The following is a 25,893-nucleotide window of genomic DNA, read 5'->3' on the forward strand; positions in this document are numbered from 1 at the left end:
GCTCCAAAGCTGACCCCGCTCTCAGCAGCTCCCGAGTGGCGGTGGCACGATGAAGGCAGTGTTACCCGTGCCAGCTGGCTGCTGCAGCAAGCCGGCTGCCCTGGCTGCTGATGGGCACAGCTCTGCTGAGCCCGGCTCAGGGGGCTCCCACTGACCCCCGGGGCTGGGCCAGGAATGGGGATTTGTCTGCAGCTCCTCCAGAGCGAAGGGACTGGACCAGGAATGGGGATTTGTCTGCAGCTCCTCCAGAGCGAAGGGACTGACTGGGCCAGGGACACCACTCCCGAAATTCCTCCCTCGCCCAGAGCCTCTGTGGGCATGGCTGGGCTGGCGCACCAGGATGGCAGGAGAAACCTCCTTGTGCCACAGCAAGGAGCTCCGACGTGGATTTGGCTCGTGTTGGACTCTTTGCTGAGTGTGAGCACAGGAAAGGGCATTTTTGGGCAAGCAGGAGGTTTGTGTTTGGGGCCTGTTTTCCCTCTGGGTGTTTGCATGTCAGAGCATCCAACTCCCAGCCCTCCAGACCTTCACTGGGGCTGGGAGGGAGGCAGTGAATCCAAGGGCTGTGAGCACTGGGCTGAGCCTTCCCCAAAGGCAGGGTCAGCCCAGCCAGCCTGGCTGCAGGGTGGCACGAGGACGTGGGCAGCTCTGGTGGACACCTCAGCATCTGCAGGCACAGCCCACAGCCCTGGGGGTGCTCCAAAAGCAAACCCTGTGCTGGAACAGACACGGGGTGAGAGAACAAATCAGGGCAGTTCTGTGTTTGCCACTGAGCAACAGGCCAGGAAAACCCTTCATTACCTTCCCAAAGTGCACAACACCCTTCTGGGAAGGGCTTAAAACACAAAGTGCTGCTGCTGTGTCCAAAATACCTGTAATTACCCAGAGGGCCTGCATGCCATAGTGGAGAAGTCTGTGGGAGTGCCAAAATGGGGGGGAAAATTGCATTGTAAGGCCCCAAAAGCACCAATTTCCATGCATTTTCCCTCTAATGATACCATCTCAGCCAAACTCTGCATTTGGGGAGGTGCCTGTGCACTCTGGCTGTCACTGGCACCCAGCAGGGTGGGAGGGGGCTGCTCCTGGGCCCCAGCCAGAGCCAGCGTGCTGCAAACAGAACCTGCCTTGAAATAGGCCAAGTTTGGGTGTGCAGGACATGGGAACAGCCTCAGCGCCAAGAGAATTTATAACTCTCCTCTTTTAAACTTGTGCATTCTGAAAGCTCAAAGGAAAAACAAAACCCAACAGCAACCCAGCTGGAAGGTGCGACTGCAAAAAGCCTGATGGATCAAGAAAAGAAGCTCAAAAGTGAGCCTTTGGCACCAGTTCTGCCTCTCTGGCCACAGAACCCATTCCCATTTCCCTCTGTTTGTGCCACCCTCATTTAGTGAAGCTCTAAGAGTATGTAAGGAACTTTCGGCACTGTCAGAGGAATTTAAAAAGAAAGAAAAGAAGAAGCTACTTTAACAGCTCTGTCAGATACTGGCTCCTGTAGCTCAAGTGAAAACAATGCCAGTGTGGAATAACGAAGCTGTTTTGATTTGGAATTTTGATTTTGCCCTGAGAAAGCGAATTCATCATTTGAGAGCTCATAATTTCCTGGAAAATGCCCTCTAACCTTCAGCAGGGAGAGAGAGGGAAGGGTAATAACCTCCCCCTGCAAAGCTTGCCCAAGATCATATACTCATTACTGCAAACTGAAATCTAAAGTCAGCCCAAACTAGGACAGGCTGGGCTTGCTGGTCACAGCCCCAAAGCTGTGCAGTAGAACTAATCAGTTCTGGGATGGGATTTGTTTCCTTTGAAAGCTGCAGGACAATCTCCAGTTTAGTTGGTCAAATCAAGCCTTTCTGAGAAAAGAAGATTAGAGGCAGTTGTTTAAAGTATTGAGGGGAGAGCAGGATTTAAGCTTTATTACTGACCAGGACATACAAAACAGACTGTAATGAAAAAACAGTATTGGGATTGTGCTTCCAGCCCAAATGGAAATGCTGAGAGAGGACAGGGCCATATGGAGGAGCTTAGAGCTCAGGCAAGGGGAAATGCCCTGGAAATCTGAAATGGGGTGTGTGGGGAAGCCAGGGGGCTAAAACAACAATGAGCACACCTGAATGTCTGAAAACAGCCTGCTGGGCAAGAGATGAACTCTGCAGAATGGCTTTTTATTCTGTTTGCAGGGGAGGCTCCTCCTGCCCCAAGCATCTGATGGCAAACTCTCCTCCCTGGGGAATCTGGGCGATTCCAGCACTGCCAGGACCCTGTCCCGTGCTTGAGCTGCTGGGTTACAGAGGGAGGCTGCAGGGTGCCCATGTCCCAGCCCTGCACCAGCGAGGGCAACAGCGGCTTACCCAGCACAGGCAGACAGTGAGGGGAGCTCAGCACCCTCACCACGGAGCTCCTGGGAAAGGCAGCACTGCCACATCTATTATAGATTGGATTTATTTGGTGTTTCTCAGGCTTCTCAGTCTCTCAGCCGTGCCTGAACCCCCCCAGCTCCGGTCCAAACCCAACCCGCCCCCCCAGTTTGCCCTGCCTGGCTCAGGACCTTTCCCTGGCTGTTCCCCCAGCTTTGGGGACAGGTGGGCAGGACAGAAGCCACTCACCCCTCAGGTTTGGTTAGCACAGCCCTGCATGATGGAATATCTGAGGAGCCCCCTGCCCCTCTCCAGCCCATCTCCTCCCTGCCCAAGGAGGCGTTCAGGAGGCTCTGGCAATGGAGGCCAAGCTGGAGATTTCCTGGGACAGTGTCCCTGTCCCCAGCAGTCACCATGTCCTGGCACAGCCACTCACCAAGGCAGCAGGAGCCCCCTTGCTGAGGGGCTGCAAAGCATTTTGCAGCAGCATTTTTAGGGATTTTTAACTCAATTACCCATTTGAACTCAGCCAAACATGGCCCTGCCTCCCACTTGTACAGCGCTGTCAAATCCAGTGAGGAGGGAGAGGCGTGAAAATCAGATTTTGGATGCTTTGGTGACAATCCTTTAGAAATATTTGCAGCAAAACAGTTTTCCCTAAGTGTAGAATAAGGAAACTTAGGTAAAGTGTATCACAAAGGATTGATAAACCACTGAGCACTCAGAGTCTAGTGAACAAAATGTATTTAATGTTTCATCATCTGGTGAGAAAAATGCAGCTGCATTTCCTATCATATCTAAAATAGAATAACTTTTAGATACCTAGTAACAAATACTGTAAACTAACATTTTTCATTATGTTCAGATATGATAAGAGACTTTCCAAGAAGGGTTTTTGCCATTTCACACCGATGAAGCTCAGAATGGTACTAACACACCTAACACAGAGGTGTGTTAGTACCATTCCCTTCACAAACAAAATCTCAAAAAGAGTTGGTGAAAAGTGGCAGATTTGCAGAGAAATTAATGAGGTTTCTGCCTTTATCATTCTCATGAGGGGGAAATGGCAATTTCACACAGGAAAAGAACTCACAGCTTTAGCCCTGCTAGGGGAAATCCAACAGAGATTTTGAAATCTATGTTGAAAATTTCAGCTTATTAGAAATTGGTATTTTGTGGGTTAGGTTGAGTTGCATGTGTTTGGTTTAAATCTGATATTTCTCAGCTGGAGATAAATGTTATGGGGCTAGTCCTGTATTGTGGAAAACACAATTCACTAAATTTGGGAATTTTGGTTGAGTAAGGAGTAAATCAGTGCAAAGGATGAGCCCTTAGGTAAATATTACATTTATAAAAACACACAAATTACTGAAAATCCTTCTGGTTTCTGTCTCCTCACCCCGAGCAATTCCTGAAAACCTGCCCATTTGTTCATTTCCAGGAGCTGGTAATTTCAGAGATAATTCCAAGATTCATCCATCATTCTTTTATTAACTCCAGAGCTTTGTCAAGAACTTGCTGTTGGTCAGTTGTAACCCAGAATGGAGCTCAGATGACGACCATCTGTAAATTTTCACATAATATCACTGGATTTTACCCTTTTAACCTGTTCAGAATCTGTAATCTGAGCAGGAATGAGAGCTCTGCATCCAGCACCAACAAATGGATTATGCTGTTGCTGCTGAGATGTCTTTGGAAGCTGTTTCTGCACCTGAGCATCTGCTCCCGTTCATTACCATTCTTCCTTGGAGATCATTTATTTCATACAAGTGGTACAAGTAGCAGAGATAGGAAGGACTTGGCGTAAAAACCGAAAATTCCTTGGAATTCAGTAAGAAATATTGGGGTCATGAACTTTAAAGACACTTTTATGTAATACAGTCTGGTGGGTAATGTGCAGATAAAGATGGTATTTCCTTGGACAGCTCCATTAGCTCCCGTGTCAAGGGAAAAGCTTTTGAGCAGGAGTGGGGAAGAAATACCCAGTAAGACAGCAGCATTTTATTTTATTTTCTTTTATTACTGAAACTTCAAGCTCCATCTTATCTCAAAATCCATTGCTTTTATCCTAATGAGTCAGTTTTACTTGGTCACACTGCCATCCCTCATCTTTTGTTTAGAGAGCTGGAAAAGGAGTCGTTAGTCAGTGCTGAGGAATAACTGGAATTCATATCACTCACACGTCCTTTCTCAACTAATTAAACACCACCAAGACAATCCATTCATTCCCATTACAAGCCAGAAAAAAAATTAATAAAAAACAAATCTGAAAGCTCCCTGACAGCGGAAAATGCAATTAAACTCTGAGTGTATGAATCCAGGCACAAACTGCTGCACTTTCTTCCCTTAATTAACTAAAACACGGGGAAAACAATCTGATGGCTTAATGGCATTTCCCTCGCTGTCAGAAACGCTTGGGGACGATTTTATGATGTTGTCACAAAGAGATTTGGAGGAGTTGCTGCCATTACTCCTCTCTGCCACCTCCGAGAGTGACAGACTCCACGGAGGAACTTTGCTGCTGTTAACGGATGTGGAGGATTAATATTTTATAACATCATTACTGCACAGGCAGCAGAGCCACGGCAGGAAGGATACACTCAATATTTTATGCATTCCCAGCCCCTAACACAGCGATTGCCCCGCACATGCCACTGAAAGCCGGGCAGTGTGTCAGCTCCGCGCCTGGCTCTGTCCGGCTGGCAGTGACGGGCAGTCAGCGCTGGGCTCCATCCCTGCGTGCCCTGCCCTGGGAGAGCGAATCTGAGCCACAAATTCACCGGCCCGCGCCTCCAACGGGGGAATGAATGCAGGGGAGGAATCGCCGGAGCCTCGCCGGGCGCCCCAGAGCAGCACGGAACTTCTGCGGGCACGGGGGGCACCCCAAAGCTCTGCCCGGCTCCCTGCGAGCCTGCGGGCAGCGCAAAGCCGAGCTTTCCTGCCGCACACGGCACTCAGGCTCGGCTCAAACCCGCTACACCGGCACGCTGCTCCTTCCTTCAGAGCTGTGCCCCCCAAACCAGAGCGTCCCGCTGGTGCCCGCGGCTCGGGGGTTCGAACGGGATTTTCCTCCGCAGGTTTCACCGGGGGAAACGCCCCTGAATCCCCGCTGGGGCTGTGGGATGGCCCAGCTTCGCGAGGTGCGTGTTCCAGGGAAGGAATGAGCGGGGAGCGGCGAGCTGCCCCGAACCCCCGGGAACGGTGAGCGCCCCCCGAGCGGGGACAGCCGGAGCACCCTCGGCTGCGGGGCTGCGTGCCCCCGCTCTGCAGCTGTGCCCGGCGCTCGGAAGGGCCGCGCCTTCCCTCGTTTCAGCGCTCGGGCCGCGCTCCTTGGCTCTCGGGCACAAGGAGCCTTCCCTGGGCTTCGGGGAGCGCCGCTGCGGGCGAGCCCAGCGGGGCGAGGGCGTGCGGGCAAAAGGCTCCGATCTTGAGCTGCGCGCGGCAGCGCGCCCGTGGGACTGCGGGGTGCTCTCCCAGCGCCGTAAACAGCGTCTTTCCCTTTTTAAAATTCTCTTTTTTCTCTTGTTTGTTTCCTTTATCCCCCGCCTCGTGTTCAGTGTTTGCCAAGCGCAGGAGGGATAAACAGAAACAGCGGCGTGCCAGATTCTGCCTACATCTTTCCCACAGTCTCTCCTAACCCCGGACTCTCCCGACACTTTGTATGCACCGTCTCACTTGACTGACACAAGAAACCCACTGTAGCAAGAGACGCTTCCTGCGAGCCGAGCCCCGTTTCCATGGCGCGGAGTTTTCTGCTCAGGAATAAATCCCCGATCCGCGGAGTTTGCCGCGCGGCCCCGCGGAGCTGCCCCTGCCCGGGGCAGCGGCAAACGCGTCCCCACCCTGCCGGTCCCCCCGTCCTGCGCCGCCAGCCGGGACTCTCCGCACCCCTCGGCACCGATTGCAGCGTCACCGAACCCTTCCTGCGGCCGGGACGGAGGTGCCTGCCCGCCTTTGGGGGCCCCTCGCAGCGTGCCCCGCGGGCTCCCCGCGCCCAGCTTCCCTGGCACCGCGCACCGGGCGAACTTTGGGCAGCGGAGCGTCTCCGAGCAGCCGTGAACATCCCCGAGCGTCCCAAGCATCCCTGAACATCCCTGAACATCCCCGAGCGTCCCTCAACATCCCCAGGCATCCCGAGCATCCCTGAACATCCCCGAGCATCCCTGAACATCCCCGAGCGTCCTGAACATCCCTGAACATCCCCGAGCATCCCGAGCAGCCCCGGCGCGCCCCGGCGGCACTCACCGATCCGCAGCACCTGCTGTGCGCTCCGGGGCAGCCCGGCCGCGGCGCAGAGCAGCAGCAGCAGGAGCCCCCCGCCGCCGCCCGGGGCCGCTCGGCGGGGCCAGCGCGGGCCGAGGCCGCTCGCCATGCTCAGTTCATGCTCCGTTCATGCCGGCTACCCCCGGGCGGGCCGGCTCCGAGCCGCTCCGCGCCGCCCGCCCATGGCGCGGGGGCTCCGCGCTGCCGCCGCCGCCACCGCCGCGCCCCCCGCGCCACAGGGACGGAGGGAGGGACGGAGCGGGAGGGACGGAGCGGGAGGGACGGAGCACAGGATCCTCCCGCGGGGCGGCCCCGGGCGGGGCCAGGCGGCTCCGGGCTCTGCGCGCACCCGGGGACACGCGCGCGCACACGGACACGGACAGGGACAGGGACACGGACAGGGACAGGGACACGGACAGCTGCCCAAGGAGGGAGCCTCCCCCTCTGGGGACATCCCAAAGCCACCCGGACGCGTGCCTGTGTCACCCGCTGCGGGTGGCGACAGGGGTCAGTGTGGATGCTCTCCAGATGTCCCTTCCAGCCCAGTGCAACCCCTGGGACTCTGGGATTGCCCGGTTCTGGGACAGGGACACGGAGAGCGGCAGGGTCCCTCTGTCCCTGCAGCCCCCGCGGGGCCCGCCCGCAGCCCCTCCTGGGCACGGCAGAACCTTGGACAGCCCTGGCACAGGTGACAGCCCTGGGACCGGTGACACGCACAGGGGTGCGGACTGAGGGACAGCCCTGGCACAGGTGACAGCCCGGGGACAGGTGACAGCCCTGGGACAGGTGACAGCCCTGGGACCGGTGACACATACAGGGGTGCGGACTGAGGGACAGCCCTGGCACAGGTGACAGCCCGGGGACAGGTGACACACACAGACGTGCGGGCTGGGGGGCAGCGTGGGACAGGTGACAGCCCTGGGACCGGTGACAGCCCTGGGACCGGTGACACATACAGGGGTGCGGACTGAGGGACAGTGTGGGACAGGTGACAGCCCTGGGACAGGTGACACGCACAGGGGTGTGGGCTTGGGGACAGTGTGGGACAGGTGACAGCCCTGGGACAGGTGACACGCACAGGGGTGCGGTCACCAAATCTCTTTCCCTGGTGACTCGGAGTTGTCAAGTGAATGTTTAAATTTGGTTTTTGGGTTCCGTTTTTGGGACTCGGAGGGCTCCAAACATATGGGTCCTGAGCCGCTCTGAAAAAAGAAAACACCACCAGAGGAGGATGACTCCCACCTAGCAACAGAAGTAAAGCTGCAGAGCCGCGATCCTAAGCTGAAATGGCTCGGATTGTTTATTCAGCATTCCTCTCAGCCTGCCTCACCGCTGCTGCAGCCATGAGCTGCTCCGAGCAGCGGCAGCTCGGGCCGGAGCGCGATGATGGCAGAGCAGCACCCGCGTTGTGGCAGCCCCAGAGCGGCCCTGGCAAGCGCTGCCCGCTGTCCCAGGGCACCGCAGGCTGGGCAGGGGTCCCAGACCGGCATTCCCGGCAGGGTCCCGGCCACAGCCGTACCTGGCGGTGCCCAGGTGTGTTTGGGTCGCAGCCCCAGGGGCGCGGCCCCTTCACTGCGCTCAGGTGCGGTGTAACCCGAGCTGGGCTCTGGGCTCTGGGCTCAGTAAATAGCGCTGGGTGCCCGCAGCCGCTCCTGCTGCTCGTCTCGAGTGGGAAACCCTCCCGTGCCCCGCACGGCACCCAAATCTCGTCCTGCGCTTCCGAAGCGGTGCCCACCCAAACGAGCCGGGGTGAGCCCGCCCTCGGGGCCCTGAGATGATCACCCGTCCCTCAGGAGGTGCCAGGACACCCAAAGTGAGTGTTTCACCCGCCCTGAGCGGGGTTTTACACTTGCACTACTTTTTTGGGCAAGTTTTTTATATTGCATGAGCCGTGTCTGTGTGTGTGCACATCCTTGGCCCTGTGCCATAGCAATCTGGGAATTAAGTAAAGTTATAATTCTAATTTAGCCCAAATGCTGTTAAATATTGTTCCTCTGTTAGACTGTTGTGGTTAAGCTATAAATTAAGGTATAAATTAAGGTATGAGTTAAAGTGCTGCTGATTTTCAGTGTTGTTAAGCTTTCCATCCTTGTTTACACTTTACACACACACACACACCTGGGTAGTTTCAATTCATTCCTGCTTTGGTTGCCTGGATTTTGTTTGCTTTTGTTGTTGCTTTGCTTGTTGTGCCCCAGCTGGCCTTTGTGAGTAGAGTGAATCTTGCCAGAGAACCTGTTGAGCTTTGGACTTTAATACCAATTCTGACTTTTCCTCATACCCTTGATTTTTTGAGTGATATCAAGCACACTTCTTTGGGACAAAGCCCCCCTCTGCATTTCTCAGCCATGTTTTGTGGGGTCAGAGCCCCAATTTGCATTTCTCAGGTGTGTTTTGGGGGTCAGAGCCCCCCTGTGCATTTCTCACTGCACGTTTTGGGGGGTCAGAGCCCATTTTTGATTTCTCAGGCGTGTTTTGGGGGGTCAGAGCCCCCCTGTGCATTTCTCAGCCATGTTTTGGGGGTCAGAGCCCCAATTTGCATTTCTCAGGTGTGTTTTGTGGGGTCAGATCCCCAGTTTGCATTTCTCCCAGCATGTTTTGGGTTCTCCAGGGACAATTTCCCCTGAAATTAGCAATGTTGATTTCCTGTTTAACTGAGAGTAAGCATGTAGCATATTGATATTATCAATGGTGGCAGAGTCTTTTGCACAGGAATTTGAAGGTTTTATTCTTGTTCTACAGTGTGAGATTCCACTTGGATACAATGTGTGATTATTAGACAAATTGCAGTTTATATAACACTGTTAGGCTGATAGCTAAATCTTGGTCTGATATCAGGGCCTCATGGCTGAATTTGGGATGTAAAACACCTCCTTCCCCCTCTGTATCATTCCAGAATTCTGTTTTGAGTTTGGAAGCAGCCACAATATCAGAAAAACAAGTGTATTCTAACATGTTGGGAAATGTGGAAGTTTAAATAAATAAACCTGGAAGTTTTCTCAATTTTGTCATCAAGTTCTGAGAAATTTTACCTCTGTTGCCCTTAGCACATTAGCAGCCCTTACCCAGCTTAAGGTACTTCAGAATATTTTTATATGTTTTTCCCCTCTCTCTTTAACTGCATCTAACCAAAACACCCCTGAGTTCCATTGAAGTGAGGAGGTAAAATTAAGTTTTTAAACTCAAACATGTTAAGCCCTGAGTAATTTTGCTGGAGCACCATGGCAGATTAGAAAGCCAATACAAATGCAGACATGACTGTGATCACAGCAAGTTTAAAATCACATTTTGTAAAGCTGTTTGTGGCTGCAGAGCTGTGTTTATTTCTGTCCCCAGAGCCATAACATCAGCCCCTTTTCAGTAAAAATGCCAAGGGAAGCTCAGAGCAGCCATGCCCTGGCCTCCCCCAGCCAGGGCAGCAGGAGCTGCAGAAAGCCTCTCCTGAGCTCAGAATGCCTCCTCTCCTGCCCCTCAGCATCCAGCCAAAGGCACCAATAACCCACAAATAACCACAAATAACCGTGCTCAGCCTGAGCCCTGCTGGGGGCTCTCCAGTGTGGGACACACAGGGGTTTGGGGAATGGACCCCCCCGTGCACGCAGAGGATCCTGGCACGTCCTGTGTGAAATTCTGCCCAGTTCTGTTTGGCCGCACTCGCAGGAACCTGGACAGCTCCATAAAATGGGTGGGAGCCTGCAGCCTGTGACCCAGGGCACAGTTTCTGCTCCCTGGAGCCCCTCCCGTTGTTCCTTTCTACAGGAGAAATAAACCCCCACACCAACAACCTCTCAGCAGATACTGAGGGAGGGAGAAGAACTCATTTCATGTTTTTATTCCCTGCTCTGTTTCCCCAGTGCATGTTTCTCTTTTCTGCCATTAGTTACTATTAATTATGAGCAAGCTGGTAAATTAATGACCGTCCCAAATCTCTGCCAGATCATTTCAATGTGTCCTAACTCATTTTCCTCCTTACGTACTTATTTCAAAACAATTACTTAAATCTCAGCCAGAGAGTATTTCACTTTGTTAACTCTGCTCACCCTGGTCTTGGCGTTGTAGACTCTTTTCCACCCATTCACAGATGTGGGATGGGATTTTGGGGGGAAAAAATGCTCCACTGCTTAAGAACTACTAAAAGTTTGCTCACAAGCAGGAATGTTTCCATTTAAACATGTGGAATAGATGCTTTGATAGCCCCTATCATCATTTACCTGGCACCTGGCAAAATGAAACCCTCAGGCAGCTGCGGTTTTTGGGTTTAAATCCCTGCATTCTGAGGATGACTGTGTGAGTGTTTTGTCTCTCCCTTGGCATTTGCATGATCTATTTTATATACCCACACACAATAAAATGAGTGATAAAAACAATAGATGGGCTTTTCAGGATGTGTATAAGCAGCTTTAAATTTATGTGTGTCAGCACACAGCTGAAGGGACACCTAGAATATTTGAAGATCTGTGTGTTACGCATATATAAGATGTAATCTGTGTGTGTATTATATATAAATGAGTTACTTAAGGTCTGTGTGTTACATATATATAAGATGTAACCTGTGTGTGTATTATATATAAATGTGTTACATATATGTAAGATGTAATCTGTGTGTGTATTATATACAAATGTGTCAGGAGGGGATGGTCAGCTCTGAAAACATGAAGCTGTAACTGAGAAACCCAAGGCCAGCATTCCTAGAGCTCTTTTTTTACAGTTTTTAAGCAGCTTGAAGTGCAAACGAAATACTCCAGTTGATGCAGGGCAGTGTCTTTGAGGAATGAGTGAAATGCCCCAGCTGAGAAGTTAATCAGCACAGTTCTTATTGCTTTGGGTTACTTAAGTCTTCCTTCACAGCACTAATTCCTGGATGTCTCCTGCTCGTGTAATTTATACAAATCTGATTTTCTCACCATGATAAATAAGTTGTTTCTCCCTCCTGGCCTTACATGTTTGACCAAGGAGGAGGGAGGAATGGAGAGGTATCCCATGAAATATTGGAAAAAAGCCCCAAAGCAGCAGAGAAAGCTTCATTATTTTGTGCCTGTAAGTGGGTCTGCTTGCAATGATTGTCCACATTAACAGCATTGATCAGTGCACAGAACCTGGGCAGGACAGTTCTGTGTGCCAGGCTGAGCTGCTGAGGGCACAGCTGCTGTGCCACCCAGCCCTGGGGCAGTGACAGTGACAGAGGGGATGTTCCACCCCCAGACCCCTGGGGTTGGCCCTTGTGGTGCCACATTGCAGTGCTGCAAGCCCAAACAGCTGCAAAGCCACACATAACCGTGGGAGATCAGTCAGATTGTTATCCTGAGCTGCAGCTCAGCCAGGGACCCAAAGTCCTGTCCCTGGAGGAGTGCCACTGGAAATAGGGGCTGCTGAAAGGGAAGGGAGTTCCCAGGGCCCTGCATTCAGCACCAGAGTTCAGCTGTGGGCAGTCAGAACCCAGATAAATCCATCCTCACCAGAAACAATGCGGGCTTTCCCTCTGGCCATTTGGGGTTAAATTGCTGCCACTGGCCCCAAAAGATTTATTTTTCCCCCTCAGATTAGATACAGCACTGAGGGCAGGCAGAGGCCAAAATCCCTCACGTGCTCTTCTGGTATTTTATGCTCACCTGGTGCTCACTGCAGTGGATTTCAGCCCCAGTGGGGTTGGGTTTGTTCTGAGCTGCTGGCTAACATTACCCTGATGTTATTTCTGGTGCCATTAGCTCCTGCACAGCGATTTTTATCAGCTTTACTAATTCTGTGATAACCTTGCTGGGCCATCTCCACGTGGGAATATTTTAGGGGAAGACTCTTGATTAAAAATATTGACAGAAGGAGATCAAAGTGATGGAGGTGTTATGGTGTTCTGGCTAGCAGGTCTCCTTCTGAAAATCACCTGGGGTTTCTGGGAGGAGAAAGCTTGGGAAGGCTGTGCCAGGATGACACGTTCCCATGGTTGTGTTTCCACCTGGCTTGCAAAACCAGTCACTTTTCATGGTGTAGTTAACAAAGATTCCCACTGAATTCAGGGGTGTGGGACCCACAGTGCCAACCCAGAATCCCCCCTGGATCCCAGAGCAGCTGGAACTGGGGGACATCCCCGGGAACCCTCTGGTTGCCATTTTTGGGATGCTCAGGTCACTTCCAGGGGTTTCAGCATCTCCCAGGACAGGGGCAGCCCGTGCCAGGGTGTGGTGGCTCTGCCAGGGAAAACATCTTCTCTTATGCTCAGATCCAGGTGAGAAGCCATCCTAAACCAGATTAAAAATGGGACAAAGGCTTAGTGCTGCAAAATCTTCTAAAAATGTTAAAAATTTCCTCTGTGCAACAGCAAAATGAGGTAAAAAATATTTTCTTCCTTTGTTCAGCAGCAGGAAAAGCGTGAGCTCCACGAGGGGTGACCTACATATGCTCTTGCTTGTTTGTTGAGCTCCAGACCTTTGCTCACATCCCATAAATCAGAATCATTTAGGTCTGAAAAGACTTCTAAGATCACAGAGTCCTCAGTGAGTTTCTGAAGTGTCCACATTAATTCATGTTGAATCTCATTAATCTTGAATTGACAGAGGGGGAAAAAACCCACACAGAACTGTGGACAGCATTTCTATTAAAGACCCAAAGCTGAATTTGGGGCTTTTCCTGGGTTTTACAGAATGAGTGCCCTGTGTAAAATTTGACTTTTAGCAACCTGTTGAGTGCAGGAACAGCAATTCCCAGTCCCAGATCCCTAGAAATACACAGGAAAACCAGAAAAAAAAGCAAAACCACACTGGCTGGCTAGGAATTGAGTATAAAACCAAAGATTTAACACACATAACAAAGAAATTCACTGTGTGCAATAGTGTGGCATGCACAGAATAAGGGGAAAAGATTTGCCTTGTTTAGTATTTCCTAATTTTAATAATTACAGCTGAAAAGTCTCCCAGGCAGGGTTGTGATGCATGGAGCTCATTGCAGTTGGTGATTCTCCTTCTGAGATGAAGGGAGAGAGAAAAATGATTGCTCAGATTCCTGCCTTTGCATATCCCTTTTCAAATCTATAATTTATTATCGTGTACCTGTGTATGTTTTAGCCTTCATTTTTCAGAAAGATGTCCATAAATTAATCAGGAATTCAGCAATCACTGAAGATTTATTTTGTCACTAATGATGATCTAGTGGAGATACAGGTAAAATTCTAAAGGCAATTTCTTAGGCCTTGAATACATTTGCTTTTTAGCTTCTTCTTTCTGGAACAGTTAACAAGAAGCAGGCTGGCCATTTCTGGGAGAAAAATGTCTGTATTTCCCCAAGGTTATCAAACAACAATCAAATCTTACCGATGTTCCTTTGAATTGTTCCTCCGTGTTCCAGAGCATGAATTTTGCAGGGCTGTTTGCATCTGGCTACGCAGGGGGTGCTGCAATCTGAAATGCAGGGAGTTCTCAGAACTTTGGCCTGTAAGCAAAGAATTAAACCCAGGATTTGGTCTGAGACCTCGGAGAAGGCTCCCAAACTGAGGATGTGGGTTTAGAGTTTGAAATAGAGACATGTTAAGGTAAGTAAGGAAAGTTTAGAGTTTTAGAGTTTAAGATATAGAAAAATAAAAGTAGTTCCAGAGGTGAACAAGGAGTTCACAGTGCAGCACTGTGGGTCTGTGTGCCACAACGTGATTGGCTAAGAAAGCTCACACTGGGTCCATAAGACAAAATTTTTAAGGATTGTGTCAAAAACATAAATATCCTTGTTGGCAGTGTTTTATTAATCAATAATTCTTTAAAAGGTGTTTCAGCTTTGAGGGTCGTGTGACCTTCTGGCAGTGTCCCAGGCCAGGCTGGATGGGGCAGGGGAAGGGTCCCTGCCATGGCAGGGGTGGCACTGGGTGGCTTGGAGGTGCAAACCAACCCAAACCATCCCATAATCTCAAGGGAAATCTGGTGTGCTGTCTCAGAAACAATTCCTGTTCTTTTCCTGTGGAATCTGCACAGGGCTCTCGCTGTTTTCACCCGCATAACCTGCCAGCCATAACAACTTGTGACTTGTGCAACTGAGCCAGGCTGTTTTGATCCTAAGCAATGTAGGAAAGCAGAGCTTTGTGCTGACACAAAAATAAACCAGGTCTTGCTTGTGGCAGAGGGACTCTGGATGCTGCTGCTGCACAGAACTGTGTGTTCAGAGAGAGAAAAGGGAATTATAACCCCCTGCGCTCTGCGGGTAGAGCAGCACCTTGCCCTTGTGTGAAATACCTGTAGAACAGCCCCAAATGTGTTCTTTCATTGAAAATGTCAAAAGAAATATCTTCCTGCACAAAAGCACTCTGCAGCCACGTGCCACAGAGGGGAGATTTCATTCCTGCCTTGTCAGCCTGGTGAACCCCCATTGCAGGGGGCAGAGGGGGTTTATTTTAGTGTGTTGGGATGTCACTGGCATTGCTAGACGTGGAAACAATGACAGAACTTTGCCATTTGCCACATAACCTCAGGAAAATGTGCCCTGCTATTATCCTGCACTTGCTTAATTGGAAGGCCTTGGCTGTTCCTAATGGGGTTGTTTGTAACAATGAATTGTGCTTCTAACAATGCTTCCAGAGAGGAGCTCAATCTGTATTGAGGTTTAGTGAAATTGGTAATAACCCTGAAAAACCAGACAATTAACTAGGTTGGAAAAGGCCTTTGAGGTCATCAGGTCCACCCTGTGTTTATCTCAAGCACTGCAGGATGTTGTGCTGGCACCTCAGACTGTGACAGAAATTCAGGGGAGCTGGAGAAGTGCCCAGGTGTGACTGACAGGGGCACCTCTGCAGAGAGGGACTGATGGAAAGTGCCATTTCATTATTTCTGATCTTTATTATCCCTGTTTTGCCTCAGCCATGCTCAGAGGCACCACACAGGCAGTGGTTTTTCCAAATTCACCCTTAAAATAAGCCTCAGAAACATGTAAAGGTTTTCAGGGATAAGGTGATGAACAGCATTTCTCTGATAAAGAAGGGTTAATTGTTAGTGGTATCACTGTTACAACTTCAACATCTTTTCTGTTAGAAAGAAATCAGACTTTCTTACAATGGAGGTGTTAAATGCTGTGCTGAGAACTAAAGGGGGCGAGAGAGGTAGGAAGGGTAATTTAATTTTATTGGGAGGATTCAAATGCACTTAGTGATTGGGATACACACAATTCCCATTATGTGTCCTTCAGTTTTCTGCTGCTGTGAATCCTTGAACAGAGCAAGCAGAAAAATCTGTGAGCTGTCCATTTCTGCTGAGCAGTGTTATCCTGGCAGTTTGGGGTGTTTTATCCATTGCTGCCATCTCCATCTGAGGTGTGTGAGGGAAGGCAGGAGCTGCTGACAGGAGGAAGGGGTGGTGGGAGGGATGGTGTCACAGATGGGCACCACCACAATTCCCCTCAGCCCATGCATCCCTTGGAGCTGAGCTGCCAGCAGCTTTGCCTTCATTAAGAAGTGCTTTACCTCCATGCCATAATTGCTGCTGTCATTTCCATGATGCCCTTGGATGTTTGGAGATGGCAGGGGGGCCCTGTGCGGTGCCAGCTCTGTGACTCTGAAGTGCAGGCTTGGGTTTTATCCTTGCTGGCCTCTCAAGGGACACCTGTGGGACGTGCAGGTGGCTGTGCTGGCTCTGGGTGGTGCAGTCCATCCCAGAGCAAGCAGCTGTGCCCAGTGGTGATGGTTGTTGTCCAGGGTCTGTTCAGGTGTCTCATTTCTGGCCATCCCTGGGCTGTGGGTGGCAGAACGTGGCCTCCTTCTCTGTGGTTGTCTCAGAGGTTTTCTGCAGAGACCAGCAGGGGATGGGAGGAAAAGGAGAACAGGGTTTTACAGAGGATGGAACGTTTTTGGGGGCACCTGGTACTGCTGTAGGGAGGGCTGTGTCCCCGCAGGGAGCCCCAGGGAGACACAGGAAGGGACGAGGGTGCTGGGGGCTTCTGAGAGGGGAAACAAGAAGCAAAAAAGGCTTTTTGTGTGGGGGCAATTCCTGGTACATAAAGAAACCTCTCTGGCCAGAATTATGCGTTATCTGAGACTGAGTTTATGCTTTGGAAAAGAGGAGTTTCCTGCTCAAGGTGGTGGCAGAGGAACCCAGCATTCCTGGGCAGATGTGGCCAAGGCCATGACCTGTGACTTTTTTGCTTTTTCTGCTGGGAGAGGGCAGGGAAATGTCACATGTGCATGCAGAAGAATCCTGTTTGACATTTCCTTTCCATTCAGGAAAGTCATTGCTGCACAGCCCTTCCCCATGTGTCACCATGTTTGCAGTGAAGGGAACAAGATTAGAACATATTGATGGGGGAAAAAGAAATGAATCATTTCCCATTTTCAAAAACGGCTTTTAAACCTTCAGCTTCCCTTTAGATGAGCTAAATACCAATAAAGGGCAGAAATCAGCTCTGTGCCTGGCGGCCCTCTCCCCTTCCTCACCGTGTGCCCAGGTTTCATCTCTTTTGTCTGGGCTGCAGCAGTGCAGCAGCTCTCTGAGGTTTGTTAATGCCAGGTTCTGGCCTATATTTTCCCTTCTCAATCACGGCCATTATCCTGGTTTGTGCAGCCCTGTGGGTGGGCCTGGCCCTTTGTGGGGGAATGAAAAGGCCACCTCTTCTCTGCAGAGCTCAACATTTCCGTGTGGAGCTCCCATTCTGTATTTGCAGAGCCCTTTCACAGAGCACAGAGCCGAGGCCTGGGCTCTCCTCCCTGCAGGGACGCATTAAATGTTTCACTCGTGTCCCTCCGTGCCCCCGAACAGCTTCAGGAAAAATAAAAAAGGGGGGGAAAGAGCCTTGTTCAGGCTGCCCTTGCAAAAATTTCAGCACTGACAGTGAATCCTGGCATTGGTGAGGAGCAGTGGTTCTCCATTCATCTGAGCCTTGGGATTAGCTCTGCCTTGATGGGAGGAGGTCTGGGAGGTGCCGGAGAATCAGTGGAAGGGGAAAGGTGCTCTGAGTGTGGGGCAGGAGGGCTGCAACCTGCTCCCATCCTCGGTGGGGTTACACTGAGCATGGCATTGCTTTGTTGCTCCACAGCCCTGCAAATGAATGATGTCCTGAAGGCCTGGAAATGAGCAATCCCCTGGGAACTCTGCTGAAGGGCTGGTGGTGGAGCAGGGCTGTGCTCTGCAGGATGGAAATCTGAGCCTGCACTCAGGTGCTCTGCTTTCCAAACCAAGGAGAGCAGCGACCCCTGAGGGGTTTTGTGTGCCCATGGGCAGCAGGACAGGGGGATTCTGTCCCTGAGCCCAGGTGAGAGCCACCTGCAGCCCTGGGTACACAGCAGCAGCACCTGGAGCTGCTGCAGAGAGCCCAGAGGAGGCCCCAGAGCTGCTGCAGGGCTGGAGCCAGGCTGGAGAGCTGGGGGTGCTCACCTGGAGAGGAGAAGCTCCAGGCAGAGCTCAGAGCCCTGGCAGGGCCTGAAGGGGCTCCAGGAGAGCTGCAGAGGGACTGGGGACAAGGATGGAGGGACAGGACACAGGGCATGGCTCCCAGTGCCAGAGGGCAGGGATGGATGGGAGATTGGGAATTGGGAATTGTTCCCTGTGAGGGTGGGCAGGCCCTGGCCCAGGGTGCCCAGAGCAGCTGTGGCTGCCCCTGGGTCCCTGGACTGCCCAAGGCCAGGCTGGGGCACCCTGGGGCAGTGTGAGGTGTCCCTGCCATGGCAGGGTGCAGTGAGAGCACCCTCGTGTCCCTGTGACCCCAGAACCCTCCGTGCCCCCCAGTTCCATGGCTGTGGTTGGTTCCCCGTCCCCGATGCCCCAACACTGGGAACTGAGAATCCCAGAGCCTCTCTTGGTGTCCTGGTGGGGAAATTGGGCAAATCCCAGTTTAGGAGCAGGGCAAGGCCCCAGTTAACAGCTTGTTATGCTTAAGGAGCAAAGAGCACGGGGAATTACTCTGGCCCATATGTTACTGAAAGGGTTTTAATGTGGATTAGGGGCTTATGTAACGTGTGGGCCTAACCCACATCGGGCTTAATTTATGGTGTTTTCTCCTCATCTTCAAAAAACCAGCTTGTTTCCTAATGATAAGCTTGAGTACTAATTTAATTTACATTTTACTGCTCCCAGGCACAATCAGAACACAGTGGAGTAAACATTTAAAGCCCCTTATGAAACTGTTGGGTTTGCCATTATTCTTCTGGCTGTTTTTTTTTTTTTAGTTTTTGAGCAATGTTCTTGCTTTCCTCTGATGAAATACTCTACTTAGGTTTGATTTGGAATTATAGGATGCACAAATTAAAACAATGAGTCTGATACAATCTGTAGTCTCCTTGGAGAAATGAAAAAAAACAAAAAACTTCAGGAAAGTTAAGTTCAGTAACAACAGGAATTTTCCAAGCTTCTGGAATAAGAAAAGGCCAGAACATAGCGTCAGATATATAGGAAATAGAAAATAGATAATAATAGATAAAATAGATAATAAAGATAATAATAATATAGAAAATAAAATCAAAGTCTAGAGCAAAAAATGCTAAAATTAAGTAATTAGGTAGTGTAGTTAGTGGGGGGGAAAAAAGAGGGTTAAATTGGTGATGAATTCTAAGTTTATCACACAAAACCTGTAAAGATCTGGAATCCTGGAGTGTGTTTTTCCTTGCCTGTGTTTGCCAGCAGACCCTGCCATCCCTGCAGTGCTGCCTTTGGGAGGCTGTGGGCTGTGTGTTTCAGAGCAGACATATGCTTGCTTGTGATGTGTCCGGGTTCTGCTGCCAGCTTGCTGTACTCTGGGGCAGTTCTGAAATGCTGAGCTGTTGTAGAAACTGTTCCAAATAAAATCAGGAACGTGCACAGATTCAGATTCTCTGCCAGCCAGCTAAAACACCCAAAAAGACAAAAAGTCATCTGCCTTTTGTTATGTGGTGTTACAGTTATTGCTAATTGGAAAGGAATCTCACAAATGCACCAGGCAATTCTTCCCTGCACAGAAGCCAGGGGAATATGTGCCCAATTTCCACTTATTCCTGTGCTTTTAGCTTTATTCCTGTGAATTAACTTTATCCTTGTTCAGACTGATTTACCCACACAGAACCTGGAGGGCTTTGGGGTTTTCTTTGCGATTCCTGAGTCCCTCCTGTCCAGGATTAATTTCTCTATTTGTTTTAGATGTCTTTGCATCCATCCCTGTCTGTTGCTGTGAGGCTTTAGGGACCTGCTGTGTGTGTGAATGCCCTTGGAATCACTCAGTGCCTCACCCTGTGGCTGCAAACTCTGGAATATCTCGTGCTGGGTGCCAAGGATTCGTTAATCAGTGATTTCCCAAACACTGATAAAACTCCCATTTCTGAACAGAGGTTTTTGAATTTCTTTCTGTGGATCATTCCTGCTAGGGGTGCATTTGTGCTGGGGTTTTCCCCTCTGGAAAAGCCTTTTTGAAGTGTTATTCCCTGCCTGGAATATGGTGATATCCTGAAGTGCTCTTTAGGTTACCTGCAAACATTTTACCTTTCCAGTGGCTCCTTTTAATGGCTGCTCAATCTTCTTTTTTCTCCCCTGATTGCAATTCCACTTCTCAAGTTAAATGTTATTATCATGGGTTTGTGTTTTGACTTCCCAGCCTCCCAAAAGGTCAGATTTGAATTCTTTATGGCCTCCTCTGCTGAGAAAAAGTTCAGTGGCTGCATCTTGAAACAGGTCACATCCTCTGCTTGAAACTAAATCAAGAATGGCTTTTCCTTTGTGGGTTTGGGGGCCAATTAATTGAGGCAGCAATCCTTGTCAGTGTTTGAGTTCACACTGCCTGCAAGAGGCCCTGTCCTGATGGGTGCTGGGTTGTTAGCAGCACCAAGCCAAGGCCAAATCTCAGCTCCATCCCAGCCACAGCAGCGCTCACAGAGGGTCTGTCCCTGGCTCTGCTTTGTACCCTAAGGCTGCTCTCATAAACCCCCTCAGGGCAAAGATAAAGCTTCTCTTATCCCCCTGAAGGACTTCTCGTGCCCTGTGTGGTTATTTATCCAAGCTTTATTCAGATATCTCATTTCTGTCATCCCTGGGCTGTGGGTGGCAGAACTTTGCCTCCTTCTCTGTGCTTCTCTCAGAATTTCTGGGAATGAGTTTTAGCATTCTAGGTGGAAGGAGTAGCTGGTGTGTAAATATTTCCTTTGCAGGTGGCACAGCTGTGGGCATAATTTTTCACAGTTGAAGCAAATGACAGAAGTTATGCCATGCTTGCCATCAGCTACCTGTGTATCTGTCAGAGCTGCTGCTGACACAGAGAGGAAAGGGGTGAGTTCTGCCTGCTTCCAACCATAAATAGCAAAAAAGGCACAAGAGGAGGCATTGAAATCCTGCACAGCGTTTTGCTTGCAATAGCTAAAGCAGAACTGCCTTCCTGCAATGGCTCAGCATTGACCTGAAACTCAGTTTCACATCCCCAGGATCAGTTTCTTGTCACACCCCTCCAGCAGCAGAGGTGTTTTTATTGTGTGTGCAGATGTGGAGGGAATTGGGATCCAACAGGAGCCAAGGACCCTTGGTGCCCTCCCTCATGCAGGAGCTATGCAGAGAGCCCCACAAACCCACCTGGGGCAGGGGACGCAGCCACACAAACCCTTCCCCACACAAACCCTTCCCCAGTGCAGGAGCGATCCACAGTGCCCCACAAACCCACCTGGGACAGGTGATGTTTCAGCTCACACCTCCCCACACCCCCAGGTGTGTGCCCTGCCTTCCCTGTGCTCAGTGTGCCCCAGGATGGCAGCCCCCAGCCCTCCCTGCAGGAACCCATGGGGACACCTGGGCACATCGGGGCCCTGCAGGAACACCTGGGGACATCGGGGTCACAGCTGGAACCCAGCTCTGCCATCGGCCCAGCCCTCCCCGGCCCCAGGGCAATGGGATCTCTCTCTCTGGTGTCTGCATTGTGCTCAGCCTGCTTGGGCTGCATCCTTGTTCCTGGGGTCACAGCTTTGTCCTAGCACATGAAATTCTAAATATTTAATTATCAGCTGGGGAAAAATGAGCTAATCAGGCTTAGTAGCTGATAAGGATCTCCAGTCTATTGTCAGATCTTCCTGCTTTCCTGATTCTTCTGCAGTTCTGACATATGAATACAAAAAGATAGATCCTTTTTTATTTTTCCTCAAAAACTCTGAATTAGCCTTTGATTATTTTTTAATAGAGATGCATCTGTGATCTTTCTAAAATCCCTTCATTGTCTTACTGCTCTGCCCTGCCTCCCTTAGCCAAACCACGGAACAGCACCAAAAAGAAGCCAAAATTTGGGCAGTGCCCCGCTTGGCTTCCAGTGAGTTCAGCCTTTGACCTGCTATGAGCAGAGGTGAAAACCATGAAAAAGGATCTTAGGATATTGTTTTCCATGTTTTGTCTGGGACCCCAGTGCTGCTCTCCTGCTCCAGGAGCAAGCAGGGGTGCAGCACGGGCCTGGCTGTTTGCTGAGTGGGCCTCAGAGGGTGTAGTGTGGGCTCAGCCCCTTTGTACAAACCCTCCCTTGTGCTGTTCCAGGGCAGTGCTGCTGTGAGGAGCCCCGCTTGCTGCTGCCAGGGAGCGTTCCAGCACTAAAGGCAAAGTGAGGAGCCTGTGAAATGCTGCTCCACAGGAAAGAATTATTCCAGTGCACTGTCTGAGTGCTCCTGTAGAAGGTGCAGTTAATGAAAATGCATTGGCTCCACTCTTCTTGTGCACAATGCCCAGTTCCTCAAGCTTAGCAGGCAGCAAAGCCTTGCTGTAAAACACATTTCTACTTCCTAATTAGTGACCTGGTGATTTGTGCCAGGGACAGCCCTTTGTTTGTAATTAGTGAAGCAAATGATGCTAATACCTGGTGCTGAACAACCCCGTTTCCCCACACTGTAACTTATGCCAGGAAAACTGTGGGTTTTTAGTTCTGTAAACAGCCTCAGGATGGGGTGTAGTCGCTTTTATAGTGGAGCTTGTGAGCAAATGTGCATTCAATATTTTGAAATAATATTGAATTATTTCAAACAGAGAGCAGGGTTGTGTGAGCAGAGAGGAGCTCTGCAGCCTGAGACAGAAATCATGGCTGAGCCCTGGTTTAGGCTGGGTTTGGAAGGTGTTTCCCTGTGCAGGGGCAGCAGCACCAGGTGCCCCTGACTCCCTGCTTGTGCAGGGCCTGTGGTGGATGGAGCTGATGGAGCTGGGAATCCCCAGCCCCTGCAGATGGATCCACACTTATAGGCAGCCTGATTCCCAGCCCGATTGATTCCCAGCCTGATTCCCAGCCTGATTCCCAGCCCTGAGCACTCCCTGCCAGAAATGCATTTGCCTTCAGCTCTGTTATCCTGAATTTATGGCTGAGCCAGGAACGCGCAGGACTCGCTACCTGGATAAGTGCTAAAGGTGTCACAATAATGTATTTCATTGGTGAAAGTTGAGAATGAGAAAAAGCTGATTTACAGGCAGACAGTGTTCTGGGCCCTTTCCAGTATTTGTGCACGTAAATACAAAGGTCGACAAATGGAGCTTGTTTTCCATGGAGACTACAGCAGCCCTTGATTTAGTAAACCACAGAAGTCAATGTATTAAAGCAAATAATTTCTTAATTCATTGTAGCATTTTAATGACTCAGTGTTTATTTTGATTTAAAGCTGTTTTTTAAGCTGCCTCAGTTCCTTTCTACTCAGGTAGAATGGATAATTCTCTCTGGCATGAAGCAGGCTCTGCTACACAGTGCAAACTATCTCTGTAACCTTAAAACCCTGCAGAAGATTCAGTGCACCAGTCCTGTGCTCAGTGATAAGGTTGGAGTGTCTCAGGGAAGGTCTCAGTGATCCCTGGCAGGTCCCATCCCTTTTGGACAGACCTCAGCATCATTTAGGGCCTCAAAGTTCTTTTCCAAGCATTGTTTACCTGAGGAAACACCAATCAAACTGCCCATGACTGTTCCATCATTCTCAGTTAGGTAAAGCAAGAAAATCTGATTTCTGGGCTCGTTGGGGTGTAGAGCCTTTATTTCAGTCTCTAAATTCAGGCTCGCAGTCTCTACCTCAGTTTTGTGTTTCCATTCTCCTGACTGCTGGTCACTTTCAGTGATTGAAAAACCCACAGGATCAGCCCCAGGTTTGGGTGCCATGCTCCAGAATATCTGAAATGGCAGGGAAAAAAGGGGAATGCAAAATGTCCCTGTTTGTCCCAGGAGGTGCTGCCAGGGCTGGTAGCAGTTCTGCTTTCCAGGCAAGATGAAATCATCTCCATGGTGTTGCTTTCCTTGCCTTTTACAGACATGGGGTAACTGAGAGGCATTTTAAAAGGTTTTATTTTATTTTCAGTCTCGATGAATAGTGAGACACAAGAGATGCAAAACTCAGAGGCTAACTTTTTTTGCTTACAATACTTTATAAATGTTTTTAGCCTATTAGCTTATGCTATTACTTCTGTCACTACTCACCTATATTTTTTCTCCACCTTTCACAGTTCAAATTCTCTGAAATGTCTGATGTTTTTGTAAGGCTGTTTGAGGCAGCTCCTCAGGCTGGGGAGGGAATCCCTGCAGGAATCTGTGGGGAACGCCTGGGGATATCGGGGTCACAGCTGGAATCCATGGGGACACCTGGGGACATCGGGGTCCTGCAGGAACCCATGGGGACACCTGGGGATATCGGGGTCACAGCTGGAATCCATGGGGACACCTGGGGACATTGGGGTCCCTGCAGGAACACCTGGGCACATCGGGGTCACAGCTGGAACCCACGGGGACACCTGGGGACATCGGGGACCCTGCAGGAATCCATGGGGACACCTGGGCACATCAGAGTCCCTGCAGGAACACCTGGGGACATCGGGGTCACAGCTGGAATCCATGGGGACACCTGGGCACATCGGGGTCCTGCAGGAACCCGTGGGGGACACCTGGGCACATTGGGGTCCCTGCAGGAACCCCTGGGGACACCTGGGGACATTGGGGTCCCTGCTGGAACCCATGGGGACACCTGGGCACATCAGAGTCCCTGCAGGAACACCTGGGGACATCGGGGCCCTGCAGGAACCCAGCTCTGCCATCGGCCCAGCCCTCCCCGGCCCCAGGGCAATGGGATCTCTCTCTCTGGTGTCTGCATTGTGCTCAGCCTGCTTGGGCTGCATCCTTGTTTCTGGGGTCACAGCTTTGTCCTAGCACGTGAAATTGTAAATATTACATTAACAGCTGGGAAAGAATGAGCTAATCTGGCTTAGTAGCTGATAAGGGTCTTCAGTCTATTGTCAAATCCTCTTGCTTTCCTAATTCTTTTGCAGTTCTGACATATGAATACAAAAAGATGTATTCTTTTCTATTTTTCCTCAAAAACACTGAATTAGCCTTTGAATATTTTTTTTAGAGATGCATCAGTGATCTTTCTAAAATCCCTTCATTGTCTTTTCGCTCTTTCCAGCATCCCTTAGCCAAACAAGGGAAAAACACCAAAAAGAAGCCAAAATCTGGACAGTGCCCCCCTTGAGCCTTTGGCCTGCTGAGGCCGAGGTGAAAACCATGGCAGGATATTCCGTGTTCTCCAGGCTGCCTTAGGCTGTCACTGCTTGGCTTCAAAGGCGTTTGTGTTGTTCAGGCCCCCTCAGCTGGCACTTCAAACAAGTGTCTTCATGACTCGGCCTGCACGGTGTCAAAGCTCACAAATATTTGGGAATTCTGCAAGCCCTGTGTGCTCCGAGTCTCCTCCTCAGCCCCCTCACGTGCAGGAATTTTGGGGCTGCAGGTTCTGAGAGCTTTCAGTCTAAAATTAGCAAGATTTTCCATTAACAAGCAGGTGTTTGCTTTTCCACACACAGATTGCAGAGCTGCAGCACATCTGTGCGCATGTGAGAGCAAAAGAGAGCTGATCAAGCAACAGAAATGTTTTTATTTTCTGTTCTGGGTTTTTTCCTTGTGCTTCCTGGCTGCTTTCAAGGACACATCTTACAAAAAGAAGCCTAAATAGACAACTAGAAAGTCAAAAATTTGCAAAATGATTAGATGCCACTTCCAATAAGTGTGGCTGGGTCAGCAAATTCAGAGGCCAACATGGGCCAAAATTGCTGCATAATCTGCATTTACATTGGTCTTTCTCCAAGTAATGTGCTGTCACTGAGGAGAAATGTGGCTTTCCAATGGCCACTGCTTCCCTGGAGAAGATGATTTGTCAGGTCTGAGCCTCAACATTTAGCAAAAAGGAAAAACATGTTGTCCTTCTTTTGAAAGTGTTGGGTCTTCAGCAAGCCAGGATGATTTATAAGGGTTTTGTGGGGAACAAATCCCCAGATCCCAAAATGCAGCCACATCTGGAGCCAGGGCAGGAAGGGGATAAGGGGAACCTCTGGAAATGGCAGGACGCTCACAGGAAAGGAAGGAATGACAGTATAAACTTCTA

At 50.2% G+C, this 25,893-nt stretch overlaps 1 protein-coding gene across 2 annotated transcripts in view; it reads right to left on the reverse strand.

Moving 5' to 3' along the window:
- Window positions 1-6,726, reverse strand: part of LOC131097021 (glutamate receptor ionotropic, kainate 1) — a 102,180-nt gene extending 95,454 nt beyond the window's left edge. The window contains exon 1 of one of the 2 annotated variants that reach the window (XM_058045691.1): window positions 6,600-6,726. In XM_058045691.1, the coding sequence (XP_057901674.1) occupies window positions 6,600-6,726 (127 nt within the window). The remainder of the gene's footprint in view (window positions 1-6,599) is intronic. The other variant, XM_058045692.1, reaches the window with a different exon arrangement.
- Window positions 6,727-25,893: the final 19,167 nt, after the last annotated feature.

This window comes from Melospiza georgiana, chromosome 2, assembly GCF_028018845.1.
Source record: "Melospiza georgiana isolate bMelGeo1 chromosome 2, bMelGeo1.pri, whole genome shotgun sequence".
In the NCBI taxonomy this organism is placed as follows: Eukaryota; Metazoa; Chordata; class Aves; order Passeriformes; family Passerellidae; genus Melospiza; species Melospiza georgiana.